The sequence below is a fragment of the Athene cunicularia genome (genome assembly GCF_003259725.1).
Source record: "Athene cunicularia isolate RWA chromosome 15 unlocalized genomic scaffold, athCun1 chr15_part1, whole genome shotgun sequence".
Taxonomy (NCBI): domain Eukaryota; kingdom Metazoa; phylum Chordata; class Aves; order Strigiformes; family Strigidae; genus Athene; species Athene cunicularia.
Window position 1 is genome coordinate 9,520,228 of NW_020799121.1, and position 14,730 is coordinate 9,534,957.

Genomic DNA, 14,730 nt, shown 5'->3' on the forward strand with positions numbered 1-14,730 from the left:
AATTATACTGAGGCCACAAGCTTTCTGGAAAATGTTAACTGGTGTATGTCAGTAAAATGTAAGTTAGTAAGCATCCTTCTCAACTGCGTGAAGGATGTTAAATCAGAAGAATGCTGGATTTCTGTAAAGTATGCTTGTTGAATGACCACAAAAATATACTCCCTTTTCTGTAGCTAACTAGAGAAAGCAAGGCACAGTCAGACAAAGGGGCTATTGACCATTAATTATTGACTTCAAAGGGTCAGCTCCTCAAATGGAGGCTCAGAGATCTTTCTAAATAAATGATGGACAGAAAATCATGTCTCTCGTCCAGAAATACACTACTAGCATCCAAACAAACAAGCATTCTGCTTATACTGTTTTGTGCATGAAGTAAGATAAAGAGTATTTCTCAGCTTAAGGTGGTCAAGGCTGACTAGACAATTGTAATTTTAAAAAGCAGAAAGTACTAAAGAAAAAGAAAATTAATTTGTAATAAAAGTCAACCGCAAACAATTAAGAACTACACAAAAACTCTAGCTAATGAAAGATGTTTCCTTCTTTATTATTGTGTAATACTTCTTTCACAGAAACATGGTATTTACAAATATACACATATAGACTGCTGATCATAAAATGGTACTGAAGAATTAGTCAAAAAAATCAATTTACAAAACCCAAAATCTTTCCAAAGATATTCTGGCTGAAAAAGTTTAATGAAATTTCAAGGAGACATTTCTGTACAGAAAGATAGGTTTTAGCTCCTTGAGTTCTGGTAATATTAGACGGGTTGTGAACCAAGTGAGCTAAGCTCAACTGTACATTTGAGATGAGGCAGTTTTTTCTATATTGTTCATTTTCACACAATTTCTTGACGGTCAGTTCAACAGGTCTCAGGAGGCACTAGTTTGTATGTTTTTGGAAGCCGCAAGCATTGCTCTCACTTTGGCCATAAGATCCTGTAGAAAATAAAAGAAAAATGATCAGACGTGCCTGTGCTTTCAACAAAGCTAAAGCATGTGATTGCAAAAACCTGCACAAAAGGGTTATCTTACCCTCCAGTCACACAGAATACTTAGATTTGTGATCATCAGATATTAACAGTCCCTAGGATAAATGAGTGAAACAATCTGTAGAAAGTTCCTATGACAGCAACTGAAGTCTGTTTTTACTACAACACTATGAAGTGCTCTGCATAAGTATTTAGAGCAGTTTTTATACAACAAAACACAGAAACCACATTAACCGAAATGCAAAGAAACTATGACCATATCTTCACAAAAACTGTAATGAACACACAACTACTAACCACTGAAGGTTTAAAAAGAAAAGGCAGAAAGCTGATAGGAAGAGAGTGCTAACAATTAATCTGTAACAGAAAGCTTTTTCGTCTTGCTTTGCAAACCTGAACCAAAAGATTTACACAGCAATGGTATGTTTATGTATGACAGTGACTGAAACATTAAGACTGCTGTGAAACCAAACAGCAATATTCAGTCTTGTCTGAGTATCCAGTGGGAACAGCATTAGGAAAGAAAGGAAATTTCATGTAAATGGCATTGAATAATTGCAAAAAAAAAAGATCACAAAATAAAAAGTGTCTATCAGTAATGAATTAAAGTTACTTAAAACATTTCTTCACAAATGCAATATAAATTAATTAGAATCCTTAGTACTTCAAAATAAGTTTTTATCTGACATTCTCAAAACACTTCGTGAGGAATTCAGCATCATTATTCCACTTTGCAAACGGGAGAAACTGAATGAGAAAAGATACTGAATTGGTCAGGGTCAGCCAGCACATTGGCAGCAAAATAATCTTGCTAACAATTAGGTAAATTACATTTCTTTGGGCCCTTAAAAAGATGCTAAACTAATATATGCTGGGAAATACCTCACAGTTTCACAAAAACTTCACTCCATTTTTACAAATAGTAACTAAGAACTGTAATGTTTCCTCTTACATCTGCACTTCAGGCAAGCAGTCTAATATTACACTAGCAAATGCTATGCCACAAGCAATATTCAACCCAAGAAATGCATGAACCAACGACCTTTGTCTGAAGGGTGTATGTTTTTAAAGGGTGGAATGTTTACTCTACTTTGAAGACCATGATGTAGTTCACATGTCATTTCTCAGACCAGAAATTTCCATGTATTTGTTTGGTAGTCTAAGAAGTGCTCTGGCATTAGTACTCCAGTTTCTTTCTCTGGTGTCTATACTTGCTATTTTCTATTTTCCTGAATATTCTTGTTCCTTGTTTTCTCATTAAAAAATGAATCAAATATGGTATGTAAGGTACTAGTCTACTAGTATTAATCCCCAACTACCACTGTTTCCCTAGTGGAACTAAATCTCTGAACACTATTAATTTATTGAAAGAATAATCTACCCATTAAAAAAAATGAGAAGCAACTCTGATTTTATATTGTAAATTTTCCATAGCATAATTAAGAGCTTTTCTCCTCTAAACTTGGCATATTCAACTGAAAGAAAGTTAAATATGCATGAAGACTCTAAGAGGAAGAGTGAAACTAGAAATATTAAAAGAGTGATACCATGCAGTAGCTTTTAGAAAAGGAATGGAATTATTTTGATGGAGGTTAGGTATCTTAAAACTGCGTTAGAGAAGCTGAATGCATTTAGATTATTGCACACAGAGGCACATACCTGATATGCCATGATTCACAGCAAACTTGGATATATCAACAAAATCATAACAACAATAGTTCGGACATATAAACAGCAACAAGGGTGAGATATGTGAGCTGACGATTCTGCTTAATGCAAAACATACACTTCAGTTTGCAAGAAGACATATATTTTTCCTCTACTGCCAACACTACAAACAGCCTTTGCCAAGGTATTTCTCCTTCCTTCTTTCCTCCACAAAACTTAAGAGCACTACATGGTAAGATGGGCTCTCAGCAATACCAACTACTGGTAACTGAGGTATTGTAGCATAACGTGGACTTTCATACCTTAAAAGTGGATATACTGCAGCATAATGAATTTACCTTGATCTTTAGGGGTATGATTAAACTTGAAAGGACAGTAGCTAGAGAAGCAACAAAATTGGTTTTCTCATAAGCAAACAGATTGACAACAAACATGTCTCTACATCAGATGCAAAGCTCAGAATTGTACAAGGTAGCAAGAGAAGAAAACAATATGATAGACACACTTTCTTAGGCAACATACTCTGAATTTGTTTATTCGTACCTGAGTGATTTTACTCTGCACTGAAGACACAATTGCTGAAGAGATTTGGCCATCTTTTTCCTGAGAAACTCCCCTAAAAATCAGAATTAGAAATTTATAGTAAATCTTTTAAAAATGCATTTCACTCACCATCACAATTTTGGGCTTTATTGTACAAGTCTCTCATATCTTTAGTCAACAGTTCTTTCATCCAACTAGAAGCCATGGTAAGTCACAGTCAGAGGAGTCACTCATACAACTGAGACAGAGAAATCTGAGCAGCAGTCTAGGAATTTTTAATAGGACTGTTCTACATCTGTAGAAATAATTTAATTATGAATCTTGCACATACGTTACAATTCAAACCACCCTATTAGGATTCTACTTCAAATAGTTATCCCATTTAGTGAGAGTTTCCAATTTCTAACTTAGAATTAGGTTGTACAATTTTCTGCACCAGTTTCACTGTGAGAGTATGTCAAGATGTTTACTCCAGTAGGCAACAGAAATCCAATGTCTTCAGAGTGAAGCACATAATGCTGTCCTCCCAGTGTCTGCTACTTTTAACATGCACACATTACACACACACACACAGAGCTCCTCACCACACAAGTTGGGTCAAAAGACAGAGTCAGGAGACATCAGCGGTGCAGTATTACAGTAAAAGAGTGTATTACCTGGAGCGTTCCTGGCTGGATTCCCTGCTCTCCACAGGAGAGACACTAGTTGAATGTACAGAATTTTTGTGTGTGGATGGTTTGCCTGGTGACATGGATGGTGAAGGAGACCTAGCTTTGGACTTGGTACGTGATCTAGACCGCCTCTTCTTCTTCTTTTCATGGGGACTTCTGCAAAAAGAATATATCTTACTGAAGGATATTTAAAGCAGTATTACATTAGCTCAGTTGAAGTTACTTTTCACACTTCTAAAACCTTATGTAGCCCTCTTCCACAGGATACTTCTCATGAATTCAGCAAGGATTAGAGTCTTACCCCAATATGTCACTTCTATGGCTGTGCAAAATACTTGCTCAGAAGCTCTTTTTAACATATTATATTAGGTCCTCACATGGAATGTTGCTTCATGGACACACAGGAATTACTGGTCAGTATTTTGATAGTTTGAAGAATGACAATGAAAGTCTTTCACTGGAGATTTGCAGAATAATGTCACTAGAGGGAAGTTCCTTCCCAAACAACATCAGACACTTAGAACATAATAAGAAATGTAAGAGTTTATATCCCTTACAATTTTCCTAGCTCATAAATGAACAAAACATGGAATCATAGCTATGCAAGAGATCTACAAGCCAAATCCATAGTTTGTTTGTTTGCTTTTTAAAAGAAAATCATCCCTTTCCTTGTGATCCAATCTATAATGCAACAAAACCCAGGCTCAAAATTATAAAGATCTTGCATGCCACTCAAAGCTAGACCTAGCAACATGTTTTAAGTGCAAACTGTTTATGATTTTGTAATTAGATACACAGATGTTTGTCAGTATGAGAGCTGGAACAAAGGATTTACAGGTACCTGATGTGTTCATTATTGACAGAAGCGGAAAACAGAGGTAGCCTCCTCATATGCAGTATTAAGCTCAAAGAGAATTCAATTAGTAATATACTAGAGACGGAACTATCAGAAATTTTATACGTGGTTATGAATTTATATCTGTATGATTTACATACTAGTATCGATAGTACTGTAATTAGAATTACTAGAGTAATGCCTTAATTAGAGTTAGGCAATACCTCATTGTAGGCATCTGTCACTAGCATGCACTGCTAGAATATTCAGAAGAATGTTGTGGAAGCTTCTAGAACATCTTAAAACACTGTAAAACTTTGAGCTACTTTTAAGTATTAGATTATTGGTTCCTTTATTTTGATTTTCTTAGGAATTTGCTACTTTAAAAGCAGCTATGATACAACAGATTAGACTTCTATATATTGTACACCTCTGACACTTAAATTTTTCATACAAATATCTGATTTTTATATTCAAAACTTAAAAATTGCGATATGTCCTTACACTTTTCTTACATAAATAATCATAAAGTGACAGAAGAAAAACCTCACAGCTCTACTGGCCTCTTAATATTTTCATGACTATACAAAAAACATCAGCTACAAAGTCGTTTATTCCTTCACTAGCTAAATATGTACTGTAACTGCTCAATTTCTTAAAACATCATAATGTAATCAAACTGTGAACATACTTAACTCTTGAAAATCTCAGCAAACATTCATCAAGCAAGAATATTTTACAGTAAGCTTTTTTGGTGTTTTTCATTTGAGATTATGATGAACAAACATCATTTAACAGCTGAATGAATGTGTCTATCAATTTTCTATTTTTAGAACAGTCCATTTGCTAAAACTAGGCTCATTTTTAAATATTTTTCTAGCTACAAAAGCTAGTAAAAAAGAACTATGCATATTCTCAGTGGAAAGTATTTCACTACAGTCCGATTAAAACACTAATTTACATCAGACTTCTTTTTAAAGTGACTAGGATAGCAACTGATACAGGATATCAGAAGAACAAACAATTGTTATATTTATTCTGAAGTACACTTCATTCTACAAGCAGTGAGCCAGTAATTCCCACAGAAGACAAAGTAAAGCATAGCTTCGTAGTTCTTACATATTTACTTCTGGAAATATACCTAAAAATTTACAAGCAATGGTAGCTTTTCAGGATCATAACTGATATCAGATTAATGCCCCAAGCAAGTTTAAAACATTGCAGTATTTATTAATTGTAATTTTCAGTCCTCTGACAGTACTGGATTCTACAGCTTGCCTATTTCTTAGCGTAACTATGGTTAATAAAAAACACTCAGCTGACTGCTGCCATATGAGACTGAAACCTGTTCTCAGCTATCAGGCAAAATTATACGTTACTCACTCACAGAAAGCTCAAGTGAACTACTTAGCTTTTAACAGACTTTCAACCAGAACCTTCTTTCCATTGCACCACTGCAAAGAATCTACTCCATTACTGAAGATGAAAACTGGTCCATCACAACATCTACCTTTTTACTTGAAAATTTAATATGTCAGTCCTAACAAGGCTGAAACAGTAGGCTTTCTGCAATCAGAGCTGCAAAATTCTTCATATCTTCATATCTTGTGCTTAATTACAATATTCTTCCTTCAGTCTACATTTTTTTGCACTTCCACATTTTATCATGTAGTGTTTCATTTACCTGTTTGAGGCCTAAAAAAGTTTACAATTTCCACCTATATAATCAATATTGTTTAAAGAGGAACCTAGTTTGTTTACAGAGGAATCTAGTTTGTTTCACAATTGTCATCATAATCTACCACTTGGAGTGGCCTCTAAAAAAAATTTATAGCTTAAAACGCTGGTCAAGCAGCAGACATACCAACACTGCATTATAAGTAGCACAGTGCTGTGAAAAAATTCTCGTGTGTGTTTATAGGAAGAAAAACATTTTAAAGTTTCATATCTTTTCTGCTTAACCAAATTTGTATGCTGAATTCCACAGAAGCCTCTATTATCTGAAGCTGATGAATGCAAAAAACTGAATCAGTTGAACTATAAGATGAAGTTCTCAATTATATATACCACACAGCAATTAATTTGAGGCTGTCAAGAGAGGAAAGTTATCTTAAGAAACAACAGAATTTTTTTAATAATCATGAAGTTGAAAGTGATCTCTGCTTCTTATTTCACAAGATATGGAGAAGCAGGTTAAAGACTATATCTTCACCCACAAGAAGAAAAATTCTGTATGCTCAGTTCAGTAACTTCAATGTTTTGTCTATACTTTAGTGGACATATACAAGCATGAAAAATATTCACTTCCTTGCGTGCTGAAGACACAACATGCTGCAAAACATTAGACACAAAACATTTCAAAGCCCTCTGGGCACACACTTTGCAGATGCTTTGTTTCTGCAAATGGTGAGCTGAAATAATGGTTGGTATGCCATTTTGATTATAATAGGTTTAGAGAGACTTGATGTGTATTTCGCATCCCACTCTGCCAGTAAAATAATTGATAAATGTAAAGCATATTATTTGCTAAACCAGACTTTTCTTTTATTTGTGCAGGCATGATATTTATGCAGGTCAAGCAATACCCATAGGAATAACATAATAGCACCATATGACCTCTGCACAGAGGTCACACATATAGTTTGCACAAGCACAGCATGAGAAAATGATCCAAAAAGAAGGAAATATTGAAGTAAAAAAAAAATCTGAACTCTCAGCTAGGAGATAGTAGTGTATTAATAGCCACTGATTTGGTTGTACATTTAGTGTTCAAATATATGCAAGAATGGGGGAAGAATAACAACTGCTTCTATCATTTTTTTTTCTCCACAGTAGTATTTGTCTATTAAAATAAAAGTCCAGAACATAAAAAACGTTAAGTTCTACCCAGGGAACATGCAACACATCAGGCAACATTTAAAGTCTCTTATGATGCCAGGACATAACCTTCTCCAGGACTGGATATACTTACTTGGAACGTGGGCGTTTCCTACTATTTCCAGGACTATTACTGATGCGGTAAGCTGTTGGAACACTTCTTTCATCTCTCCGCCTTTCTGGTGTGTGAGCCCTTCTCCTGGGTGACCTTGATCGTGACCTGAGCAGGAAAACAAACATCCAAAAGTTTGCTTTTTGTTACTTATTTTATGACTTATTTCAGTGGAATTGTGCTGTCACCAAATGCAAATATAACACCTTTCAAATGCCTATTTATACCCACACAGGGTCTTTAGTCTCCAAGACTTGTCAGTTGCATAAAAATTTCTTACCCATGCAAGACATTTAGGATGTAGTTATCCATTGCTTTTCACTCCCAACAGGAGGAAAAAAAAAAAAGCAATTATTTTTTGGTATTGTGTGCTACTGTCAACTTCTGGATTAGTAGGTGGGAAAGGTTTACTTTGGTCCAGTCACCTTTTGTGGCAGCAGTTTACTAACATTGGTATGCAGAAGTCCAATTTGGCTCAAAGCCTGGTATTGTCAGGCCTGACCTTGTCTTCTCAAATTAGTGATAAGTTTTCAGAACTGCTGCATCACAAAGGTAACTACAAGTTGTTGTTTTCAGCGCATCTCCAACACTGACAAGTCCAGGAAATTTTGTCCCTTGATGCTGCAGAATAATCTTAGCACAGCCAGTATTTTCACCTGTGCAAGTGACCAACAACCCATGATTGGTGTTGTTTGGCACTAGCACTTTGACTTAAGATATTTTGCCTAGAAAAGTGAGAAAGTGAAAGAGAAAGAGATCAAGAGGGAAAACAGAAAGTATGCCCAGTTAAGATCAGAGATCAATTTAAGAGCTCAACTCTTTGTCTCTATGATTCAGAATTAAGTAGATGTGCAAGTAAAACCTGCATATTTCTTGATAACAAAATAAATGGAATGAGGAAAGTCCTGAGAGATGGAGGGAGGGGGAAAGATGAAGAAGAGGGCAATTCAGGAACCCAGCTTGGAAAAAGAAAGAAAAAAAACCAAACCCCAAATCCACCCAAAATTTCTGACAGTAATAGTTAGTTTTGTTCTCACTAAAATATATAGTTCTAATAATTTTACTTTTATTTGCTTATTTATTTTAAAGCCTTTCTTATTTATTTACTATAGGTATGTCATTCCATGTATATCAAATATTCACGTTCTTGAAAATACCTAATTTGCAGTGACTAAAAGACAAGCCATTTGTGAAATCACTGATCTTCTGCAGACTCACACCATATAATACATATACACACACTCCTGAGCCATTTTTCTTACACCTACAACAAAAGAGATAACTGGAAATGAAAAAAAGTAATCACAATGGCAGTTAAGTGTTGCAAATTAACTGCTCTGTCACTTAGAAATCTGATCTTTACCAGGCCATTCAGAAGGATTAAAAAAGGAAAAAAACAACAGATTATAAAGTTTGGGGTCAGTCAGACACCTTGACATTTTACCAGGATTTCCCTCAAAAGAGCTCCAGCAGTCAAATCTTTTCGTTGTCGAAGTTGCCTGATAATTTTCCCGCTCTGTTGCTGCTGCCATTGATGAGCTGCTCAGACTCGGCTCCATGCTCAGTGTCCCTGTGGATGCTGTGAGTCTGTGATACGGAGGCACACACTTCACATTCAGAATAAAATGTCCTAGTTTTGGTATTAACTAGAATCCTGAAAAGGCTCAGTCCCTTAACCAAAAGCTGAACCTTAGTGAAACATGCCTATATGGACCAGCCTAAAAAAAGTCCAAACAATCAGAAAGAAAAAGTCATTAGCTTCATTTTTATGAACTGATGTTTGTGGTTCTACAACATTCTTCCAATCACCAAATGTTAAGAACTCTGGCTACTAGCTTCAAACAATTAAAAACAGCTTAACAGTTTTACTGAAATACATCAATTACTACTTTCATTAGACTGTTATTTCAAAAGGCTCTCTATTCTTTTAAAGTCAGTATCACTTGTGTTTAGTAGGGTCCCAAAAGTTTAAAGAGTTAAAAAGCTTGGCATGTCTCATTACAAAATAGGAATGAAAACTATGTGAATAGACACTGCTTCACCAATAATGAGAAAATCATTTTGGAAGGAGAAAAAAAACCCCAAACAACCTTTTTTTCAACAGAGAACAGCTACTTGCAAGTCTCTTAAATTCCTAACATTGAGGCAAAAAGTCTCACACAAACACACACACAGGTGTACTCTAATCAAACTTACTGAAACGTAACCTGTTAGTACAATATGCCACTGCTAATTGCTGTTTGTAACTCATTAACTGGATAAGTGGCTTAGTACTACTCTATTACGAGACAGTATAATAAAAAATGATCAGTATCAAAGAGAAGTTCAGATTTTCCATCTCTACGCTAGTTCAAAATGAACATCCAAACTTCATCTAACCCAATCTCTAAATCATTCAGTATGCACTGAATGGCTCTGCTTCCCTTCCCCTCCTCTCAAATACACACACAAACCACACTCACACACTCATCATTAGCTTAGATCATGTACTACAAAGGTCTATTGGTAGAAAACTGAGATTCAGATGAGCATCCTCATTATTTAAATCTCCTGCAAACCAGCTGTGAAACCCAGCTTCTCAGCTAGAACAGCACTCTGAAAACTCGAGACTGACAACCTACACTTTTAAAGAGCCCCACTAGCAGGTACTTTTCACAGCAAACTTTTTAATGGTGCTTTGAAAATTAGGAAAAAAAACACATTAATGAAGCATTTGCTACAGATGACTGAAAGATACCAAAGGCTGTTTCCCAAGGCAGATTTAACAAATATGCTCCATCTTTGACATTAAGTACATATTTGTAATAACTAATTATCGTTTGGGGATTAACAGCTCCAAAGAAATTCAAGCTGCAATACCTTACAGCATTTCTGGACAAGGTTTACTATTTCTATGACTTCTGTTTAAGTTTAAGCTGTCATTTTGGTCTAGAATTAACACTATACAATACCAGGAGCTTTATGGGACTAATTTTGTTCCAGAAATTTTGTTCCAGAAAATAACATGCATTTATACAGAGAATTGCTGTTAGCACACCATATGCACAATTAAGCCATTATATCTGGGTTCCTTAGGTAGCTACAATTTTTCAAACTTGTTTCTGTAAAATAGTTTTAGTTGTGCAACCCAGAAAAATGAATATCCAAAACATGCTTTGAATCAGCTTCATGTTATCTGAACAGAATTTTTCATCTGTAATACTGCTGAAGATGCATTAGAAAATATAAAAAAAAAAAGCAACACTACTAAAATTGTATCTTAACACTAAAGACTATTTTAAAATGAAGCAGAGCCTCTAGACCTCTAAACACAAAAATAAGTGATAAACAAGTGATATAAAATGGTATACAGAGAAGTATATTGCAGAGTTCATCTGTAGGATTTCTAAGCACAATACGCATTTTGTAAAAAAAATGATACTCAAACCAAAAAGGAAGAGCTTGAAAAGTATACTGAACAACACTTGAATAAAGAGCAAAGAAAATTACTGCAAATTTCTGTATTTAACTATACTCCCATGTCTCATTCCCTATTAACTTGTCACAGTAAGTTATATGGTAAAAGCAATTTTTAATCTTACTTTTTGAAACAACTTATACCTTAGATAGTAACTATTCAATGTGTTTTTAAACAGAAGCTCAACTAATGTCTATATGGAAACCTCACAAAACCTAAGGCTTTATGACTGCTCCCCAAATACCACTGCATGTGTTGAGTGGTCATTATTACAGTTTAGAGATTACAATTCACTATCAGCTGCATGCAATACAGTCTAACGAAAAATTATGAAATAAACATAGCTCCTCTTTTGGCTGTCACAGTTAACTTAAATATAATAGTTTAAAGAACTATTCAAATCCAAAATACTTATTTTCACTGTGCAGATACGTCAAACCTAATAAGCTACTCTCTAAGAAAGTTATGAAAATTTATTAAGAAAAAGATCTTGTTTGTCATTCTAAATTACTTGATTAACAGGAACTGCAGCAGTAATTTCTACAGAAACGGAAAATTCCAGCTTTTTTTCAGTCCACACTTGAGGTAAAATAAAGCATCAATAATCAGTTTATACTTGAGATTTGTAGGTTAGAATATGCATTTTGAACAGATTAAAATAAGGCAACAAAATCTCAAATGCATAATATTAGACTGAGACATTCAAACAAAGCAGTTACTCAAAATAGGGATGTTCCAGTATAATTTAGCATTGATGTCTACACAATAAAGACTTTCTCTAAGCACAGTCCATTTAATATAGGATGAACACATTAACCTCTACAAATAAATAGTTTACACTTTATCCCAGAAGGGTATAGCTCTTTCTGTAACTACTCATTCAGTGGTAAGCTGTAACATCCAATGTTTTGGGAATCTAGGGAAAAAAAACGCTGTTCTAGATGAAGCACTGGGAAAACTGAAGAGCAAAGAGATGTGAAAAGTGCCATGTTTTGAATGAGACAAGACAATTCATGAAAAGAATTTTCTCTGAATCAACACTAGATATATAAATAAATTTTAAAAAGAAAAAGAAAAAAGTACTCCTATCTTCTAGCTAGGCAACATTTGCCTTTTTTTGGCAATTACTAAGACAAGACATTGTTTTTACCTAAACATTTGAGAGACAAAACACATCAGTATCTGACTGGGTTATGAATCAGCCTCCCACTCTTCATTCTCTACAAATTTTCCAGTTTCAGGAGCAAGAGCTTTAATTTTGGAAATACAGTGGGTATGTTAAAGCATAGCAAACACCTTCAATAAAGCAAACCTTCAATCAACACTATTTCTTGTATAAAGTGAGACCACATGGACCCTAATTAGAAAGGTAGGGCTAGAAAAGACTTCAAGAAATAAGACTACTCAATATTCTCCAAACTATAATTCTTGATACAGAAACTTCTCACAATGGAGTGTTCATAAGCTGTATTACCACCTTTACCACTGAGACACTATGAAAAGCTTTCTAGTCTGTTATCATTTTAAACCCATTACTTATTGTCCAAACCCCAAGGACTGAAGAAGAATGTTCTCTTCCCTGATTTTTGGTGTACACGAAGACTCATTTCATCTTCCTTCAGTCCTCTGAAATAGTCATTCCAACTATCTCCTTTTTTTAAATTCTGAAAATTTTTGATGATTCCCTCTAGACTTCCTCCAGCTGGTCTAATTTCTTCCAAAGAATGCACAAAACTGGACACAGTACTCTAGCTGAGGCCAAACAGAACATCTTCCAGGTGAGGAGACGATGCATCCTGCATAAGACTTGCTTATTTTTACTCACTATGTTAAAAGTAAACCAATACATTCCCTATATTAAGTATCAGCTGCAGGAAAAAGGTATTCATCACAGTTGAATTACAAGAGGTCCTTGGGCAGAAGTTTAGATTTAGCCATATTCTTGTGAAATGGTATAGATAGGAAGGTACATTCAGATTTGTAACAGGTCTCCCACACGATATAATTGCCACTGAAAGCATTTCATATGGCCTGTGAAAAGCTGAAAGGGAATGGGCACCCACTCAGCACTGATGATACTGCCTTAAGTTCTGAGAAATTTTCTGAATGGGAGAGCGAGCCTCCAGAGACCTTTGCTTAAACTGGTGCTTGCAGAACAGAGACAGGATGAATGGGAAGCCCTGTACTGTTCAGCTTTAACTTCTGTCAAGCATTACAATGTGCAAAATTGCAGTTGCTCTGAAACAATCTTAAAATTCAGCTAGCCAGCATCAATCTTACTGGACTTTTAAGGCTGTAGAACTCAACAGCTGATCTAGGAAATCCAACCAGATTTAATCAGGTGTTGATTCATGTTGTTAAAGCTTTTATGTGTTTGTTATCTGATTTGTGCCAGGAGGCACACTCCAGATGGCACACAAAGATTAGCTACAGTAGATTAACTATTCGTGGTGATTTTTGTGTACTTTCTCCATCACTTGAACTATGGCCACGAAAAAACCCCAACCAAAACATGAGACTATCTACTGTGTATGTGTAAGACTGTTGCTTTTCTTTTCACCAGCAGAACCCAATGCAGACCAACTGGTGGAAGTATTCAAGCCTCTATAAAGGATCAGTTATCTTTCTGAAGTCACTGAAGACATATCTTAGTATACATCAAACTGACTTGAAAGTTATCTGATTACTGCCCAATGCAAACTCATGCATCATGCAGGATTATCTTTATTCTATTGAGTAGCATACCCAAGTACTGGCAAGATCTTCTCAGATTCTTTGTCCTTTTCAAGGTACCACAGAAGATGATTTAATTTTTTTTTAGCATTACTACAATGTTTCTCCTTGGTTTTACCATGTATCAATAAACTAATGCATAAATATATGCCACACAGCTTGGATGAAGTGACATGAGAGGTTCAAGTTAAGATATGGCTTGACAGAGAGTTGAAAAGATGAGTGATTCACCTGAAGAGACTTTTCTCCAAGATACTTTTAACTCTGAAAAGACTTGTATTCACTTCTTAAACAAGGAAAGCTTCATTCAGCGTCATACCCTTTATGTGCTGGTAAGCACAGACAAGGAATGGCACACCATATTTTGGAATGTGCCTCATAGCACAGAGCATCATGACTGCCTGTTGTCAAAGAAGCAGCATGTCAGACTGAGCATTCCAGCCTGAGTTACATTAATTTAACTCCCTGCATCTTTGAATAGCAGAGATGTCTTCAGCAAAGTATCATATTTAACCTTAAAAATCTAGTATAAAATAAAAAGCTGTAATATATTAACACTTATATTAGTGTAGTTAGACACTTTGTTAAACAAAAAAAAAAATGGACAAGGAAAATATATGATAAGAAGTTTTGTCACACCACCATAAAGGGCTAGAAGCTGCTTTTCAGGAAGAAGCGTATGTCATAGGCATGGCCACACAGGTAAAAAAATGGATGAGTTTGCATGCATCACATACCTATATAGCTGTGGTACTATTTATACATACACTTCTTTTGAACTAAACACTGTTCTGAAGCATGATCCACAGAATACAACATCAAGACACCCTTCCTGCTGACCAC

The 14,730-nt window shown here is 35.2% G+C and overlaps 1 protein-coding gene across 3 annotated transcripts in view; it reads right to left on the minus strand.

Moving 5' to 3' along the window:
• Window positions 1–514: 514 nt before the first annotated feature.
• Window positions 515–14,730, minus strand: part of SFSWAP (splicing factor SWAP) — a 49,811-nt gene continuing 35,595 nt past the window's right edge. For 2 of the 3 annotated variants that reach the window (XM_026859548.1, XM_026859551.1), the window contains 5 exons: window positions 9,129–9,284; window positions 7,680–7,805; window positions 3,859–4,029; window positions 3,203–3,275; window positions 515–938 (listed from right to left, as the gene is read on the minus strand). In XM_026859548.1, the coding sequence (XP_026715349.1) occupies window positions 873–938; window positions 3,203–3,275; window positions 3,859–4,029; window positions 7,680–7,805; window positions 9,129–9,284 (592 nt within the window). In that variant the 3' untranslated portion in view covers window positions 515–872. The remainder of the gene's footprint in view (window positions 939–3,202; window positions 3,276–3,858; window positions 4,030–7,679; window positions 7,806–9,128; window positions 9,285–14,730) is intronic. The other variant, XM_026859550.1, reaches the window with a different exon arrangement.